At 44.4% G+C, this 19,051-nt stretch overlaps 1 protein-coding gene across 4 annotated transcripts in view; it reads right to left on the reverse strand.

The window, feature by feature from the left end:
- The window catches only part of LOC139276120 (NXPE family member 3-like), a 100,899-nt gene that overhangs the window by 58,612 nt on the left and 23,236 nt on the right, over nucleotides 1-19,051 (reverse strand). The window contains exons 2-5 of one of the 4 annotated variants that reach the window (XM_070893635.1): nucleotides 13,942-14,107; nucleotides 10,935-11,095; nucleotides 6,923-7,704; nucleotides 5,245-5,318 (exon numbers count right to left, since the gene is read on the reverse strand). In XM_070893635.1, the coding sequence (XP_070749736.1) occupies nucleotides 5,245-5,318; nucleotides 6,923-7,671 (823 nt within the window). In that variant the 5' untranslated portion in view covers nucleotides 7,672-7,704; nucleotides 10,935-11,095; nucleotides 13,942-14,107. Of the gene's footprint in view, nucleotides 1-5,244; nucleotides 5,319-6,922; nucleotides 7,705-10,278; nucleotides 10,379-10,934; nucleotides 11,096-13,941; nucleotides 14,108-14,190; nucleotides 14,265-19,051 lie in introns of those variants that run through there. The other 3 variants (XM_070893634.1, XM_070893633.1, XM_070893636.1) reach the window with 3 other exon arrangements.

Consider the following 19,051-nt stretch of genomic DNA (forward strand, 5'->3'; position numbering starts at 1 on the left):
GGTTGCAAAGATCGCAGGTAGGCTTTCCACGGTGGTGGATGAAGTGCATGAATTCAGGATGATGCACTCGATCCATTTCGAGTATGCATTTACTACAATGAGGAACATCTTCCCCATGAACGGGCCCGCGTAGTCACCGTGAATGCGTGACCATGGATTGGTGGGCCAGGGCCACGGGCTGAGCGGGGCATCCCTGGGGGCATTACCCAGCTGGACACAGGTCGTGCACCTGCGAACACAGTGTTCCAGTTACAAACATGACAGTGCTCATATACAAGCAATTCTGATCACATATCTCCAATCATCTGGCCCACCAAACACTATTACCCTTTATATTTCATCTACAATGAATGCTCGTCCATTCATCTGTTCCGACCTAAAGCTGCCCCATTACAAATGAGCTTTTTGTGCTGAAGACCTCCACACATGTGAAGTTACAGTTTCCTGTCTTGCCACTTACTCCCAGATATTTGAAGGGGACGCTTTTCAAATTTAAGGATGGTAATGTTGCTTTCATGTACCTCCCTCAGCATCACCTCCAGGCACCTCTTGGTAAAGGAGGTAGTTCTACCTCCTCCCCAAGCCCCTGCATTGCTCTTATCCACTGTTCCAATGCAGTCTGTACAACTTATTCAACTCCACATTTCTACAGCTTCAATGGTATGACTTCACCTTTAAGGCACAGCAGCAGTTTGTTAAATCTGCTATCACACCAGGCCAACAATGTGCCACAATTCCACTAAAGCAGAAAATGTTGGGCAGCTTACATGATTTTAAAATTTTGCCTAAAGGCCTGCATCCTTCCTGCACACAGTGCAATCTTTGCAAGGAGCGCTAAATAATTGCTTTCAACAAGTGGACTCTGCAAAATCCTGCAAGGTCTGCCCTATGCACTTCGGATGTGCTTGCGTACTTCTGCATCCCCACTGAACACTTCATCATGATCATAGGCAATGCCTCGGAATCAAGGAAGACTTGCTTCCACTCTTAGCATGAGTTCTTAGGTGGCTGCACAGTCCAATACGAGAGCCACAGTCTCTGTCACAGGTGGGACAGACAGTGATTGAAGGAAAGGGTGGGCGGGGAGTCTGATTTGTCGCATGCTCCTTCCGCTGCCTGCACTTGATTTCTGCATGCTCTCGGTGACAAGACTAGAGGTGCTCAGTGCCCTCCCGGATGCACTTCCTCCACTTAGGGCGGTCTTTGGACAGGGACTCCCAGGTATTAATGGGGATGTTGCACTTTATCAGGAAGGCTTCAAGGGTGTCTTTGTAACGCTTCCGCTGCCCACCTTTGGCCCATTTGCTGTGGACGAGTTCTGAGTAGAGCGCTTGCTTTGGGAGTCACGTGTCTGGCATGCGAACTATGTGGACTGCCCAGCGGAGCTGATCAAATGTGGTCAATGCTTCGATGCTGGGGATGTTGGCCTGGACAAGGATGCTAATGTTGGTGCACCTGTCCTCCCAGATGATTTGTCCTTAGGTGACAACATTACCACCATCCTTCCACTTAATTTCTGCAACACACCCTGCAAACAGGACATTACCGCCCCATCACCAGTGCCTTTAAGAGTGTATACATTGATCCATTCTCAATCAACAACGGATATAATACACAGTCATTATGCAGCATCCCTCACATTTCAAACTTTAGCAATATCTAAAAGAATTAAGAGCCAGGAAAAAAGACAACATAGGTATTCAAATCATAATTCTTCATTTTACAAAAGCTCCTGAAGAAACAGAGGACTAGAATTTCTGCTTTAGTAGAAGAGAATCACATCTGTGGTGTGGCAGATGATCCACCTGCTACAAAGACATGCTCCTGACCCCAGCCAATCTTCTGGTCTTTCCCTTTAATATATTAAGTTGGGCTCCCTGATCTTTGCGTGAGAGTCTGGTCAGTGAGCGGGCGGGTGTGGGGAGGGGAGTTATTCCGTGGCAGGTATAGCAGTGCTGGCAGCCTCCAACCAACAGTAAAAGCAGAATTTAAAAAATGGAACACCTATTCCCAAACCACCCTCCACCACCACCAGGTTTGTGTCTGTTATTTTTGGATAGGCAACATGGAAAAGGGAGAGGGGTAGCACTGATAATAAGGAATGGGATAAATACAGTAGAGAGAAGGGATCTCGGATCAGAAAATCAAGAAGTAAAATCAATTTGGGTGGAGTTAAGAAACAGCAAGGGGCAGAAAACATTGGTGGGAGTTGTTTATAGGCCCCCAAACAGTAGTTGTAATGTAGGGCAGAATATAAAGCAGGGAGTTAGAGGTGCATGTAACAAGGGTAATACAGTAATCATGGGGGATGTTAATCTGCATATATAGACTGAGCAAACCAAATTTGCAGTAATAGTGTGGAGGATAAATTCATGGAATGTATACAAGATAATTTTCAAGATCAATATTTAATTAGGGAACTAATTAAGGAACAGGCTATTTTAGATCTAGCATTGTGCAATGAGAAAGGGTTAATTAATAACCTTGTTGTAAAGGGGGCTTTAGGAAAGAGTGACCATAATATGATAGAATTTTATATTGAGTTTGAAAGTGATTTAGTTAAATCCAAAATTAGGGTCTTAAATCTAAACAAAGCAAACTACGTAGATATGAGGGGTGATTAGTAAACTGCATTAAAAGGTATGATGGTGGACAAGTAATGGCTAGCATTTAAAGAATTAATACATAATTTACAACAAATATACATTTCTTTAAGGCACAAAAAGCCCACAAGAAAAGTGGTCCAACTGTGGCTAACAAGAGAAGTTAAAGATAGTATTAGGTTCTTGCAAGAATGAGGAACTGAAAGAAATTAGTATTCGTAAAAAAGTAGTACTGGAGAGATTAGTGGGATTGAACGTGGATAAATCCCCTGGACCTGATGGTCTACATCCTAGGGTTTTGAAAGAGGTGGCAATAGAGATTGTGGATGCATTGGTTGTCATCTTCCAAAATTCCATAGATTCTAGAATGGTTCCTGTGGATTGGAAGGTAGCAAATGTAACCGCTCTATTTAAGAAAGGAGTGAGAGAGAAAACGGGGAACTACAGACCAGTTAGCCTGACATCAGTAGTAGGGAAAATGCTAGAATCTATTATTAAGGATGTGGTAACAAGGCACTTAGAAAAGAATAATAGGATTGGGCAGAGTCAACACGGATTTATGAAAGGGAAATCATTTTTGACAAATCTGTTTTTTGAGGTTGTAATTGGCAGAATAGATAAGGGGGGACCAATGGATGTGGTGTATTTGGATTTTCAGAAGGCATTTGATAAGGTGCACACAAGAGGTTATTAAACAAAACTAGGGCTCAGGGGATTGGCGGTAATATACTAGCATGGATTGAGGATTAGTTAATGGACAGAAAACAGAGAGTGGAATAAACGGGTCATTTTCAGGTTGGTAGGCTGTAACTAGTGGAGTGCCGCAAGGATCTGTGCTTGGGGCTCCAGCTATTCACAGTCTATATCAATGATTTGAATGAGGGGCCCAAATGTAATATATCCAAGTTTGCTGATGACACAAAGCTAGATGGGAACGTAAGTTGTGAGGAGGATGTAAAGAGGCTTTAAGGGGATATAGACAGACTGAGAGCGCGAGCAAGAACATGGCAAATGGAATATAATGTGGAGAAATGTAACAAAATGTAGAACAGCAGTGTATTTTTTAAATGGTGAGAGATTGTGAAATGTCATGAATCATTGAAAGTTAACATGCAGATACAGCAAACAATTAAGAAAGCAAATGTTACGTTGGCCTTTATTACAAGAGGATTTGAGTATAAGAATAAATTCAACTTCCTGCAATTATATAGGGCCCTGGTGAGACTGCACCTGGAGTATTGTACACAGTTTTGGTCTCCTTACCTAAGGAAGCATATACTTGCCTTAGAGGGAGTGCAGCGAAGGTTCACCAGACTGATTCCTGGGATGGGGGAATTGTCCTATGAGGAGAGATTGAGTAGACTTGGCCTATATTCTCTAGAGTTTAGAAGAGTGAGAGGTGATCTCATAGAAACATACAAAATTCTTACAGGGCTTGACAGGGTAAATGCAGGGAGGATGTTTCCTCTGGCTGGGCAGTCTAGAACCAGATGTCACAGTCTCAGAATAAGGGGTCGGTCATTTAGGACTGAGATGAGGAGAAACTTCTTCAATCAGAGGTTGATGAATCTTTGGAAGTCTCTACCCCGGAGGGCTGTGGAGGCTCAGTTGTTGGGTATTTTCAACACAGAGAGCAATAGATTTTTGGATATTAAGGGAGTCAAGGAATATGGGAATAGTGTCGGAGCTGAGGTAGAAGACCAGCCATGATCTCATTGATTGGCAGTCTTGAAGGGCTTAATGGCCAATTCCTGCTCCTACTTTTTACGTTCTTATGTTCTAATATAACTAGAAAATGGTTTGGTATAGTTTTATAAGGTCATTTTCAGTTATTTAAAATCGGGTTACTCAGAGGCGGTGGACTAGACACTCTGATTAAAAATGCTTGTGATACACTTATATTCAGCTTTATTAATAAAATTGCATCAGGTTACCACTCTTAAATATATCAAGGAATATTTTCAATGCTTTAAAAAAAATAATTACGTTCTAAATCGCTGGCCGATTGCGCAGGTTCACGGAAGTTCTCACGTTCGGTGATATGCAAAGGAGTTTGAACGAAAAACTGAGCGTAAAATTTACTTTGCAAAACAAATGCAATTTTGAGCGTAATTTGAACCTGGATTCCCGACTGGGCCCAAAGTGGAGACTGTAAGTTGATTACGCAGCTTGGCATTATCGACACTGAGTGTGCATGGACGTTAATTTGTTCAGATTACCTTTTATAGTCAATTGCAAACACACAAACTGTTAAATCTCAGACCTGAAATATTGTGGAAAAAGGGAATTTCCTAAATCACACTTTTCAAATCACAAAGATGAATGGATTAAATGGTTAAAAAAACACAATGTATGTGTGGTGTTGGAAGGCTTTCACAGTAACAACTTACACACTGTAATCGGAGCAGTATTAATCAGATGAATGTGAACTCATGAAAATAAAGTTTTTGTTGTACAGAAATCCCATTGACTCTACACATGAAGCTCAGAAAATAATAAATGAAGTCATTAATCACATTTTATTCAAAAAGAGAGATAGAAATTTCTGAGTGTTGGCAGCATCAAAGAATGACTCCATACTCCCTCTAATACATGAAACCACCAATCTGCTAGTCAGTGCAATATTTCACAGCTCCCTTACCTGTACGAGGTGAAGGCTCAACAGTTACATAACCCGGACCACTGGGTAATATGGGCTTCTTGATGTTGACCCCACTGAAAATATATTATTATTGTGCATGTTAAACCACTGTTTCCATTGGAGAAATGAATAATTCAGACAGTTGGAAGTTTAAAAATATAATTTCACTTGTCATGTTCCTCAAGATTCTGAAACCTAAAGCTTTGGCTAAAAATTATTTTAATAGAATGACTTTAGATATTGCTCAAATTCCTGGCTGGTCAACTGAAACAACAAGACGATCAAGCCAACATTTCCCATCCCTCCATTAGTTGGCCATGTCTCCGGGAGTGGGGGAGGCATGCCTTAGACTCATGATGGAGTTGCACCCTTGATCTCAGCCAACTTTGCAATCTCAGGGTCATTAGTCTCCCAGTCTCTGCCAGGGAATCCTGTCAGAAAGAAGATGGTGTTCTGGCACAGCTGGTCTTGGGGGTCTGTTACACTGTGGCGGACACAGGTAGTCTCACTACTGTCTGTAAAATGGTATTTTTACTTAAAGAATTGTGCTTTTCCATGTTTTGTCTGTACCAGGGTGTGCTAATTAATGATTACAATGCAGTAGGTGTCAGCTTTGGCTCGGTGGTAGTACTCTGAATTCAAACCCAACTCCAGGACTTGAACACATAATTTAGGCTGAGACTGCTGCTTTTCAGATGAGGCGTTAAACCCAGGCCCCGCCTACTCTCTTGTGAACTAAAAGGTCCCACAGCATGACTTGAAGATGAAGAGATTTCCCTGTGTCCTGGTCAACAATTATCCCTCTATCAACGTAACTAAAACCGATGACCTGGTCATTTACTTCATTGTTGTTTGTGGAACCTTGCTGTCCCCAAATTTGGCTACGACTTATCCCGACATTGCAGCAGTGACTACATTTCAAAAGTACTTCATTGGCTGCGAAGCTCTTTGAGATGTCTGAGGATGTGAAAGGTGCTGCATAAATGCACATTATTTTCTTTCTAGTGATCATGATACTGGACGAGCAGGATTTGATTTCAAATTCTATCACTGCAAGTGGCAAAATTACATTCAATAAATCTGTTGATTTAAGAGTGCTTAACCGAGTTAGAAAGAGAGGGACCATAAAGGAAAATGGGTAATGGATGCTTAGACAGAATACAGAATATACATTAGAATTAACCAGATTTGTACTGGACAGTCAAAGTGCTTTATCCTCTCTGTGATGCATGACTTTGGATCTTCCTAGAAATGTGTGCACTTGTGAGCATGTGTGGGGAGATGGGGACACTATTTCGAAGAGGGGTGAAGAATTTTAACTTTGCTGCCAATAGTACTGTTAGCAAAAGGAATTGGTTGTAAAACATGTCTCAGGCTTGCAGGTGCAATGTTCTGATTCCCCTCACTCATTCTACTCCTGTGGATGTATGGGAATGGTCAATTGTGACTTCCGCTTTGACATCTCTTCCCCCAATTTGAGGAAACAATTTCTTCTCTCTTAAATTAATGAAAGCTCCAACTGAATGCCAAAAAAATGGTTTAAACATTCTCATATTCTAGGACTTCCCATATTGAGAGTTTTGAATTGACATTCTCGTGTCTGGTTCTATGTCAAGTACAAAGATTACAATCAGCAGGCAGAAAGGAAGCTATAAATAAGAAACATTAAGTGACATACCTTTGCAAATAATGACCTTCTTCACCTCTTAAGAGGTTCTGCTTGTAACCTCCCATCATATGGTTGATACGGGCAGAGCAGGGGAGTTTCTGTGGTTTGTAACAGAACCAGGGCTCCCCAGTCCTGGGATCAGTAAAGTTACAGAGCGGTTCAGTTTGAGGCAAACAGAGATTGCACACAGTGGTCTCAGAGATATCCCCTGATTTGAAGGTACTTTTAAAATACACTCTATCTGGCTGTTCCTCGCGTAGCCTGTCAAGCACTTGGATCCCTTCACTGGGATGAACCAAGGAAACAGACACTTCGACTTTCCCTGGCCAAGATAAATTAAAATTTATATAGTAAAATCCATTTTGATTATCTACAACTGTTCCTGCTGAGCCGGCTTTTAAAGCTGGGGTGTGGATCCGGCCTTGCAGATAGTCACCCCCATATTGCTTTGGGTGTCCTTCAAAATCATTCATACGCAGCATCACTTGTAACTGATCTCCAACATAGAAAGTCTTTCCAGAATTTACAATAACAAAGTGAACATGTGATGGGTCGCTGCTTTTCAGAAAGGGCACAGCAGGCTTGGGTGGTTTTGGCCATTCAATCATTTTCATAAGGATTGTCCCCTCTGATCTTTCTTCAGGGGTGAAGCTTTGATTCTGGTAGCCACATTGCACCAATTTGTGTGTCCAAGGAACCCTCTCTGGCTCTATTTGTTGCTCCTTTGTGAAATTATACTTCGGAACTGGGGAAATCATCAAATATGCTCCAATGTTTGAATTGGTATAAACCTGTGAAAAGGAACAATTTTTTTAATACAGTAAATATATTTTCTATTTACAGTTCTTATTGGCTACTTTTCAATATACCACGTTCTTCAGTCAAGAAAGAAACAAAGAACTGTGCTTCGGAATAAAAATTTCCTCAGGGTTAAAGACCATTCCACTCCTTGATTAAAGGGTGTACAGTTGAATACAGCAGTTTGTATTTTATTATAATCACAAGGGACAGAAAAATAATTGGTAGTGATATCTGATTGGCTGATATATGGTGCTGTTGTGCAGTTTCCTGTCATCAGCAGAGACTTTGAAGATCAGTTCCACACCTCCACCTCAATGGCCTTCCTTGATAATTTACTTCACAAATAAAAACAGAAAATGTTGTGGAGAGAGAAACAGAGTAAACGTTGCAGGTCGATGACCCTTTGTCAGAACTGGAAAAAGTTAGAGATGTAACAGATTTTTTAAGCAAGTACAGAGCCTGGGAAAGTGGGGAGGTGAGGAAAGAACAAAATGGTTTGTGATAGGATGGAAGGCAGGAGAGATTAAAAGACAAAAGGAATGATGGTGCAAAGCAAAAGGAGATGGCAATGAGACAAGGTAAGAAACAAAAGATGACTCTAGGTGAGATGTAAATGGGAATGGCAGAATCAACAACTGTGAGAGAGAGAAAAAAAATAGGGGCAGAGGTTATGGTCTGAAATTGTTAAACTCGATGTTGAGTCCAGAAGGCTGTAAAGTGCCTAATCGAAAGTTGAGGTGCTGTTCCTCGAGCTGACAGTGAGCTTCATTGGAACAGTGTAAGAGGCCGAGGACAGAGAGATCAGAGTGGGAGTGGAGTGGAGAATTAAAGTGACAGGCAGCTTGAGGTCACACTTGGACTGAATGGAGGTGTTCACAAGTTTATCACCCATTTCACTTGACCTTGCTTCTTTGTTTTAATTTTTCAAATGTGTGCCTCTTCAGATTTGAACCCTTCGGCAGATTTGCCCTGGTAAACGCTTCAATTTTCTTCATAATCTTAGAGGCCCTGAAATTATGTCATGGGATTGAAACATCTGAGCACTTAGGCCTGCAATGGAACTGAATATCAGGCGTTGCATATAACGTGCGGCTGCTCCAATACCACCCGTTTTGTCTGACTGCCCGAATAAATTTCTAGGCCTTAATGTTTTTTCTAATTTACCGCTGCACTGGAGTAAAAAAACCGAAGTTGTAAGTCAGCGCCCGTTATGGAAACCAGCTGATTTTATTTTCTATTGAAACAATTTCAGATGAATTCATTAGGTGTTCACATTCTATATCCAATGGTGTAACTTCAGGGCTGGCTACCTTGGCCTAGAAATCCGATAACGGTGCCACCACGGGGTGAGATTAACTCGCACACGTAAAAATAGCTCAGGGAACAGGGTTATTTTGGTGCTGCCTGCTGATTTAAATAATTGCAATGCAGAACCCATTGTGCAACGTGCTGTTTCAGGTGGTGTGCTCAGCAGGAGGCCCAAGATAGCGTGGTCGTAGCATCCCTGGAGTGAGGCAACGTTTTCTTAAAGCCAGGCTGTCATTTAGAAAGCAGACTCGAGCCCATAAAGCTGAACTGCCTTCTAAAATGAAAAAAAAAATAATTTAAAAATAGGCAATCTTTAGCCCTTAGAGCTCAACTGCCTTCTGAAAAAAAGGATTGAAAATAATTCCAAAAATTTTGAAGCTGAACTGCCTTCTGCACATAAAAAAATGGTAAAAGTGCTTCAGCACCAACACAAGGGACTCAACAAGCCGGGGAAATTACACTGAAATTCCACAGGGCCCAGGAGGCCCTCCAAAAAGAAGGATGTGGGACCACATCACTGAGGCCATCACTGCCAGCAGTGTTGCCCCCACCACCTGGCTCCAGTGCCCAAAGCACATAAGAACATAAGAAATAGGAGCAGGAGTAGGCCATTTTGCCCCTCGAGCCTGCTCCGCCATTCAATAAGGTCATGGCTGATCTGATCCTGGACTCACCTCCACTTCCCCGCCCACTCTCCATAACCCTTGACTCCTTTATCTTACAAATTCTGTCTATCTCCACATTAAATATAGATTTGATGAACTTAGATCACTGGTGAAGGACAGTGAATGCATCTTTAAAAGCCGTCTCCTACCAACTATATCACTTGCCTCACTCACTGCTCAATGCATGGCCCCCCCCACCCCCATCACTCACCTGCCAACAATCTGTACCAAACACAAGGCACCCCTCACATTCCTAGCTTAACCTTACCTCCTCGGAGGAGACAGTGCTGGCCATTCTTGGCAGGGACATGGCTGAGCCCTGGCTAGTGGCAAGGCTGAAAGAATACTAGATGCCGGTATCCTCAAAGGCTATCCTCCTTCTCACATCCCACTTCCCCATCATCCAACAGTCTCTTCAGATGGTCAAGCTGCGCATGGTGTAAGCATGCAGCTCTTGCTTTCCCGCCCTCCCCTCACCACAACCCTACCCCTATGCCTTCCTCATTTCAGACACCCAAGAAATCCAACCTGCCCAGCCAATGGTTGACCAAGAAGAGAGACAGAAGAGTGATGAAGAAGAAGAATAAACACCGTCACTTGATTTGATGCTCCCAGCTACCAGCTCCTCAAGGTCGACCAGAAAGACCATCTGCAGTCTCCCCCATTCACTGTCAGTAGACTTCTACCAGCCATGCTGCAGCCACTAGAGTAGCACTAGGTGACATCAGTAGGATTTGCAAAGACACACACAAGACAGTCACTAAGGGCATTCACAAAGGTGATTAGTTGATTTCTTGATGTCATATTGGATGGATATATGGGGGCCGATTTTCAGCACCTCACTGCCCACTGCCACTGACTGCCGCCTGCTCCCTTTGCTGCCTCTGCTTCATCTCCATGTGCCCCGCAGAACTGTGACCAAGTGGTTTCAGAGGCAAAATACTGCGGATGCTGGAAATCTGAAATAAAAGCAGAAAATGCTGGAAATACTCAGCTGGTCAGGCAACATCTCACCCTAAAATGTTAGCGCTGTGTCTATCTCTGTACTGATGCTGATTGACCTGCTCAGTCTTTCCAGAATTTTCTATCTTCTTAGAGGCCTTCCTTTACCTTCCAAAGCCTCGCATGCAACCAACAGCACACCCTGCACTCCTTGCTTACTTTAACAACTTTTAAAATGTGTTGCAACAAGCCACCACTTCAACAAAATATTTTTAAAAAGTCCACAAGCTGAAATCCAAACTTACCTGAAAGATGTGTGTGTTCCTTTATGGAGCGCTGACAGTGTTGGCCTGCTACACACACGCTTTTCCATGTGTAGTCAGGACAGGGTATTATGGCGTGCGGCACATCCAAAATAGCAGTCGTGACGTCAAATCAAGTGTTGCATGCTGATTGATGTCATGATCTGGACATTTAAATTTGAGAGCTTAGCGCTGGCGATGGTAGCACTATGGGCTAGATTTTACACTTTTTTTGCATGCATAACGCCCACTTCATGTCCATTTGACCTCAGAAATGAGGTATAATGCCCAGATAGCGCCCATTTAGCCACAAAATGGAAACTGACGCCCATAATATCGCTCGCCCAAAAAACCTTCGGGAGAAATTGGAACTAACCAGAACTACTCACAGCGGTATGGACGCCATGTTCTAAATCACATGTCGCATCATTTAAAAGGCTGCTCTGCTTCAACTCGGGGGAGTTTGGATGTACTCTGGAGGTATTTGGAGGTGATGTGAACATCTGAACAAACATCTTTATCATACTGTGAATGATTGGAATTTAATAGGTGTCTTCGTCAGGACATTCATTCTTTGTGACCAATCGGTGGAAAACAGATAGCTATTGGAATGGGGCCTGTCCTTTCTCACCTGCTCTTGATGACCAATTTCATGCTGCAGACTCGAGATGACAGAAGGTATGCTCCACAGCATTATGTGCCCAATGTAAGATGTGCCAGACTGATGAGGAGGACCAGACGTTACACCCCCTGCAAGTACAGGGACAAGCGGTCTTACCTCAACTTGCCTGACACCACCTGCCTTTGGAGACTGCGCTTCCACACGGAGGTTATCACTGAGGTATGGCAGCTCATAAGGTGAGATCTGCAGCCTGCCAGCACCATCAGTACCGCACTGTCCGTCGAGGTAAGGTCACCGCGGCACTGTCGTTCTACACGTCGGGTTCTTTTCAGGCCTCAGTTGGCGGCATTTGCTGTATGTCTCAGCATACCACACATTGCTGTATTAGACAGGTAACTGAAGCCCTATACACATGCAGGATGGACTTTATCAGCTTCCCTATGACCAGGAAGGCTCAGACTGAGAGGGCTCTAAGATTCTACTGAATTGCTAACTTCCCCAAGGTGCAGGGAGCACATCGCGATGCAGGCACCTTTTCAGGATGCAGAGGTTTTCAGGAACCGCAATGGATTCCACTCCCTGAATGTGCAATTCGTTGTTGACCACCAGCAAATTATTATGGCAGTGAATGCTAAATTTCCAGGCAACATCCATCATGCTCACATCCTGTGTGAGAGCACTGTATCTGACTTGTTTAACAATCAGCCACAAGGTCAATGCTGGATGCTTGGTGATAAAGGATATGGCCTCACCACCTGGCTGATGACCCCCCCTCTGCGTGACACCCACTCTGAAGCTGAGAGGCGATACAACGAGAGCCACAGAGCCACTAGCAATAGCGTGGAGAAAACCATTGGAGTGCTTAAGCGGCGCTTTCGATGCCTGGACCACACAGGAGGCAAGCTCCAATACCACCGTGAGCAGGTAGCTCAATTTGTGGTGGTGTGCTCCATGCTGCACAACTTGGCTATCAGGAGGGGACAAGAATTGCTCGAAGAGTCTGACAGTCCACCTCACCAGAGAGAGAAAGAGGAGGACGAGGAGGTGGATGCTGACATCGAGCCAGACAATCAGGCTGATGCTGAAGCCATGCCCCCGCCCCCCTGTAGACCACATGAAAGGGCCCATGGTGGCATGATAGCTGCAAGACTCTTACGTCAGGAGGTCATAAATGAGCGCTTTGCCTGAGTGGTATTTACTAGGCTGACACACTGCTGGGTGTGCAGGTCATACATCAATGTTGGGCATCACCTTGGTGACAGTTAAAGTTTAAGTTGATTCAAGTTAAGTGTAATTATACCCTTTGATAAGGAATCACTAGCGTGTAACAGGGCAGCTATCTGAGCCAATGTGCAACAAGGTTTTGTTAAATAAAAAACATTTAAACCGAACTTATCTCTTAAATCATCAGTATTTCGGTACAAACCAACTCTTCACCACCCCCCTCGCCCCGCTTCTCATCCCCGCCTCTACCCCTTCTCCTTCCCCTCCTGACTCCAAGCCGCCTGGCCGAGGAGTTCCTCAGGTGCTACTTCATTGGGGGTGGGGATAACGGCCAAACCGCTGCTTGGACGGATACTGTACCGATGTGGGAAAGTGCTCCGAGCCAGAAGCAAGATGTTGCTCCTGGCTCTCGTGTCGTTGGAAATGTGGGTGCGGCACCTTGGGGTGCAGTGCTGCGCTCCGGGACCACTGGGAGCCCTCTGCCACCAGTGTTCCCGGCTACCAGCTCCAGGGCCTCCTCCATCCCTTCCATGTTATATCATATTTGTTGGACAAAAACTCGGTGCCAACTATGTTCTTGAAGCTTAGTAGGCTTTTTACTGCTGGTGAATCTCCCTTATGCCTCCCAGAGCAACCAAACAAGCACACACCACACCCACACACGCTTTCAGTCCCTTTCTGCTCCCTCTCTCTCTGTCTCCTCTTCTGCGCATGTAATGATGACCCCTGACTTCCTGAATCGTGGGAAACGAGTGTTGCCATGCTGTTGCTAAGGACGGCGACACTTTACGGCAGAAGGTCAGAGAGATTTAACACTAACGGCCATTTCAGATCGCTCGTGGTAACGCCCAATTTCAAAAATGGAGACTAGCGGCTTTGAGGATGGGTGGCAAACCGGCAATCTAAAAACCCATTTTTACCGCCCACACCGGAAATAACGCCAATTTTTGGGCGATCTACACAAAAGTGTAAAATTTAGCCCCATGACCCTCACCAAAATGTTGGCCATCATGTCTCACAGCGGAAGTGAGGTTGCCGTCAATTTTTCAACAAAACCGGCTTTAAAGGCCGGTGCTAAAATGGGGAATTTCTAGGCCTGTTTCATTCCCCGACCTTCCTGTTGTGAACTTACTCCAAAATTTACTGTTTTATTACTCTACACACCTTTATGTATAGAAACAGCATAATCGATGCTATCAACATCAAGAGCACATAAAAAAATAAGTTGGAGCAGCGAACGAATGATTTTGTGGGTTTGTTATCCATACTTGCCGCTCACAGTGCAGCCGTATTATCAATCAGTTTGGCCAACACTTCCTTCTTCTGAAATCTGAAAAAAAACACAACCAAGAAAACTTAGCACTGAAGAAACCTTGCCATCAGATTTCCCATATTGTTTTATATTTTACTTACACAGTAACAGGTCAGCATGCTAGTGAATCAACAGTCCTTTGTACATCTCTCCTGACTTGTAGTTTTACTGAAGTCTATAAAAATAAAAATCCGGTCAGTAATAAAATGGGCTGTTGATTCACTACCATTTGTTTTATGCTATCGCCCAAAGTAAAAGTCTGCCCTGCGTGGCTGATTATGTAATCAATGATATGTACACCATGTACCATATCCTCAATGTACTGGTTTCTGCAGCATTCAAAAAAGAAAAAAGACTTTCATTTATATAGCGCCTTTCACGACCTCTTGACGTCTCAAAGCGCTTTACAGCCAATGAAGTACTTTTTGAAGTGTAGTCACTGTTGTAATGTGGGATACATGGCAGCCAATTTACATACAGCAAGCTCCCACAAACAGCAATGTGATAATGACCAGATAATCTGTTTTTCTTTTAGTGATGTTGGTTGAGGGATAAATATTGCCCATAACACCGGGGAGAACTCTTTCGCTCTTCTTCGAAATAGTGCCACCTGAGCGAGCAGACGGGGCCTCGGTTTAACGTCTCACCTGAAAGACTGTAAGGGTTACACATTTCATGGTCAAGGCACAGTAAGAGGCCACGGATGAAAATAGTTTAAAAGAAAACCTGTGGGACTGTTGAAAGGGAAAAGGAGCGCCAGCCTGGGGCAGGTGGTGACTTGTAACTGATTAATGCAATTTCTGCGGTCAGGAATGACGCCCGATTAACATCGAGACAAAGGGTTTGTCGGGTGTTTTGTGTGCCCCGTGTCTTTATGACTCTCCTTTGAGTCGACCCGTGCTTTAAAACTCCCCGGTTCGGGTTGTTTCCCTTTGGACGGCAGGAGCTTTTGCCAATAGTTCCTGCCTAGGCCGTCGATTAGTGGGTAATCCCAGAGAGAGAGAGAGACCAAGGTCAGATAGGTCTTTTCCTATGGCCAATGCACAGCATCTCCAGCGGGATTACTGTGTAACCCGGCCGTGAGCGGATGCCACCCGATTGGTCAGCCATGATCATATTGAATGATGGTGCAGGCTTGAAGGGCCGAATGGCCTGCTCATGCACCTATTTTCTATTTTTCTATATTTCTATGTCTTCCGAATTATACCGCAAACCACAAGCCCCACAACTCACATGTTTGGACCCAAGGAGTTACGATGGATAGATTATAATTGACTCAGACAAAACAAAATGGTTCAGGATGTTCAAAGATCGATTCCTTTTATTACACTCACAAAATGACAACCCCTACTCCTCTAGCTTATGGCTTAAAGAATAGGTGACTGTGAACATTACTTAAAATCTTAGACTAAATACCCACCCTGTCGATTACGTCGAACTAACCCCTTAACCCCCTTCCCAGAATCTAAGCTGAGATAATGGAAACCCTTCTAACCAAACCCCTCTCCCGGTTTGGTCAGAACCCACACTTGGAAGCCTCCTCACACACACACGTCTCAGCCTGTGTCTTGGACACTTGCAGTTCCTCTGCAGCCAAACACGCTGGCGGTCTTGGGGATTTCCGGAGGTGTATGCTGGATATAATTACCAGTCCTTGTCATTGATTCACGCGGTCCTGGATCCGTTCAACTCTAAAGACAAAACTGTGCCTAACAAAGGCATGCGATGGGGCCTAGAGAGTTACGTTCAGGCAGTACGACGAGGCACTCACTTTGGGCATTCCTGGAGAGTTGACGGCAGCGTAGCCATGCGGGGAATCCCGTTCCAGATGGTAGAGGAAAAGTAAGCCACTGAATCCCCCAAAGTTCAGCATCTTTATACCCCGTATAATACATAAAACTGGCTGGGCGATTCCTAGTTACTATGGTTGCAGAGACACTAGTTGATCTTCCTGATGATGTCTCTGTCCTGGATTAGTCATCCCGATGAAAACAACGGTGGGCCATTTCTGTAACCGAGCAGTTCTTGAAGTGTTAACTGTTAATTGAGTTCTTGACTGCTCCTTCATTGAAAGAGCCCAGAGGTGTTACATTTGGCCTGCAAACCTCATTGTCCATCCAGCCATCCCGGCCACATGGACAATAGGTGTTTTTCCACAAATCACACAAAGTTCGAAATGAAAAGGCCCCTGCCTTTAATGACATCAGCGTTGAGACTGGTTCCATGGCAACCCAAAAGATAGACAGCTCCTGCTATACTTCAAAGAAACCAAAAATCAGTCCTTTTTAAAGTCCAAATGTCCAAACTTCATTTTGAAATGCAGCCCATGAGCCCATGTGCGTCTCCATTTTAAAAGGGTACAGATCCATTTTAAAAGTCCAAAATTCCTTCCAACCCATGCACACACTGATGTTGGCACCAACCAAATCCGACAGGTTTTGATACAATCAAGCAGAAAAGCCCATAGATTAATTGGCCGGAGGGGAAAACCAGTTCCCTATGGAGACTATTAATCTGTGAAAACCCATGACAACAAAGGATCCTATAAAGCGTGCATTTTTGGATAACGGGGTCTTTTGTCCAATCGATTCCGTGCATGGAAGAAGGTGTGAATTGTGGCCATCCAAACAGATCCAGACCCATCATCACAGCCATCGAGACTCATCCAGATGCATTAACTGGAAAGCAGCTCAGTAGGAGACTTGTATAATCGAATGGATATATATGTAAGAATAGAGAACAAACAGCTCTGAAGAAGGAAGAGGGGGAACAGGTCGAATAAACACCTCAGAACAGCAGGTCAAAGGAACAACGGCCATGAAGCAAGCAGTTGGGACCCAACATCTTCCCTAGCTCCACGAGCCTACAATCGACAACAGCAGCAACTGGCTGGATGGGTGATTGTATGTCTTCGATCAATCTCTAAGAAGTCTTGTTCTGTAATTTTAAGTTGGTTTCTGTGTATTAAATTAACAGTTGGGTTTAAGCCTTAACTTTGTGTTACGTGGAATCCTTCCAGTAATTCCAGAGGTCTAGGAATCAAAATAGAGTGGAAAATGAACAGCCAACATAAAATGGCGAATGCAGCAGGACCTCGGAGTTTGAAATAGGATCACGGACACAAATCAAAGGCAAGAAACCCTGGGGAGGCTTGGTTAAGTCTCAGGTATCAAAGTAATTGCAGATAGTCTGTGAAGGAGTCTCAGGGAGACCAAAGTATTTTCTCAAGGACGACTAGGTTAGCTGAAGAGCGCAGGCTGACTAGGGTAGCCACCGAGAAAAGTAATCGCAGATAGTCTGCAAAGAGGTCTCAGGGAGACCAGAAGTAATCTCATGGACAGCCAGAGCAATTGGAGGAGAGAAACAGTCTCGGATCGACTGAAGTAATCTCGGGTCGACGAGGGTAGCCACAGAGAGAAGGCTGAGTAACAGTAAGCGCAGATCACTGCGAGGTGATCTCAGGGGATACCAAGGTAGTCAGGATAATTTCTCAGCCTGAGGCACTGGAAATGGACTCACCACAGCAAAACGAGGTAGAGCCAATGGCTAAGAGTAGTCATAGGAAGTCCATGGAGACTAAGGTAGCTGCATATATATGCAACAAACTGGACATTTCGGAGCCATGGGCACGAGAAATGCTACACTCTGGGGATCCAGAGGAAAAAGCGGCAGAGTGGACAGTTGGTAGTAACCACAAAGGGTCAAAAGAGAAAGCGATTTGGCTCATGTGCCTGCAGAAGCAAACGCAACTGTTAAGGGAAAAGGTAGGACAGCTGAAGGATGAGAGTAGAGAATTAAAAGGTGAGATAAGCCATTTGAATAGAAAAAAGCAGGACCAAGGTATTAAAGAAGAAATGGCGCAGAATCTGCTAGAATTTTTGCAGTGTCAGGTGACCAAGTGCAAAAGGCAGCAGCAGGCATACATCGAGCAAAGTGAGAGGCACTTAGAGGGAGCCAAAGAAGCAGAAGAACAGCTAAGGACAAAGATAGCATATCAGGTAGCACAGAAACAGGGTTACGAGAGGGCAGATCATGGACCTTGTAAAGAAAAGATCCGCCAGTTAATGAGAGAGTTAGACGGGGCCAAAGGGTTGGTTTGTCTTATGGCACCCGCGGAAGGCAAGGAAGTTTGGGACCCAGAGGAAAAGGAGTCAGACGATGGGCCCCAATATAGTGAACATCGGTCAGCTCCCGAGGCACCGGGACCCCCGAGATCACTGTGACCCTTGAGAGAGCAGAAATTCGGCCCACTCCCACCAAGTGGTGGTCCGGCACCATTACAGAGCGACGATGTGATCCCATACACGCTGCTTCAGCTCAGGAGATGCTGACAGGTCGGGCAAAATTAAAGCAAGGAGGGGATGCCTCCGTTCATTTTGACAACATAGAGCAGATAGGGGATATCAATAACTGCAGCAAGGAGGAGATAGCGAAGTTAACACTGCTCTCCCTGGAAGGGAAGCTATATCGGAGTTTGTCAACAGCCACCAAGTTAGGTGGAGGAACCCCACAGGGCATAAAGGAGGAAATCTTGGCAGCGTTAGGGTACAGTCAAGGTAGTCCATTCTGGCAGGTAGAACAGACTAGGCAGCAAGTAAACAAATCACCCAATATGTTTGCAGATAGTCTATGACCTATTTATTTAAGGGCCACTGGAGGAAATCTGATATGGGCCGACTTAATAGGGGAATACAGAAACCAGCTTGTACAGCTACAGGGAGAAGGCAAAAAAGAAGTAGAAAGAAATAGAAAGGTGACATCACAGCCAAGGGGGTAAGTGATTGGCTGGTGATTGGTAAGTAGTTTTTCTTTTTTCTCTTCCAAAACAGTGAGTAACTTTTAGCATTGTTGTTGCCAATTTAAGTGTATCTAAGGGTTAAGTCATGGCAGGAGAGCTCGGTCACGTACCATGTGGGAACTCAGGGACACTTCTGGTGTCCCTGACGACTACGTGTGCGGGAA

The sequence above is a fragment of the Pristiophorus japonicus genome, chromosome 11 (genome assembly GCF_044704955.1).
Source record: "Pristiophorus japonicus isolate sPriJap1 chromosome 11, sPriJap1.hap1, whole genome shotgun sequence".
In the NCBI taxonomy this organism is placed as follows: Eukaryota; Metazoa; Chordata; class Chondrichthyes; family Pristiophoridae; genus Pristiophorus; species Pristiophorus japonicus.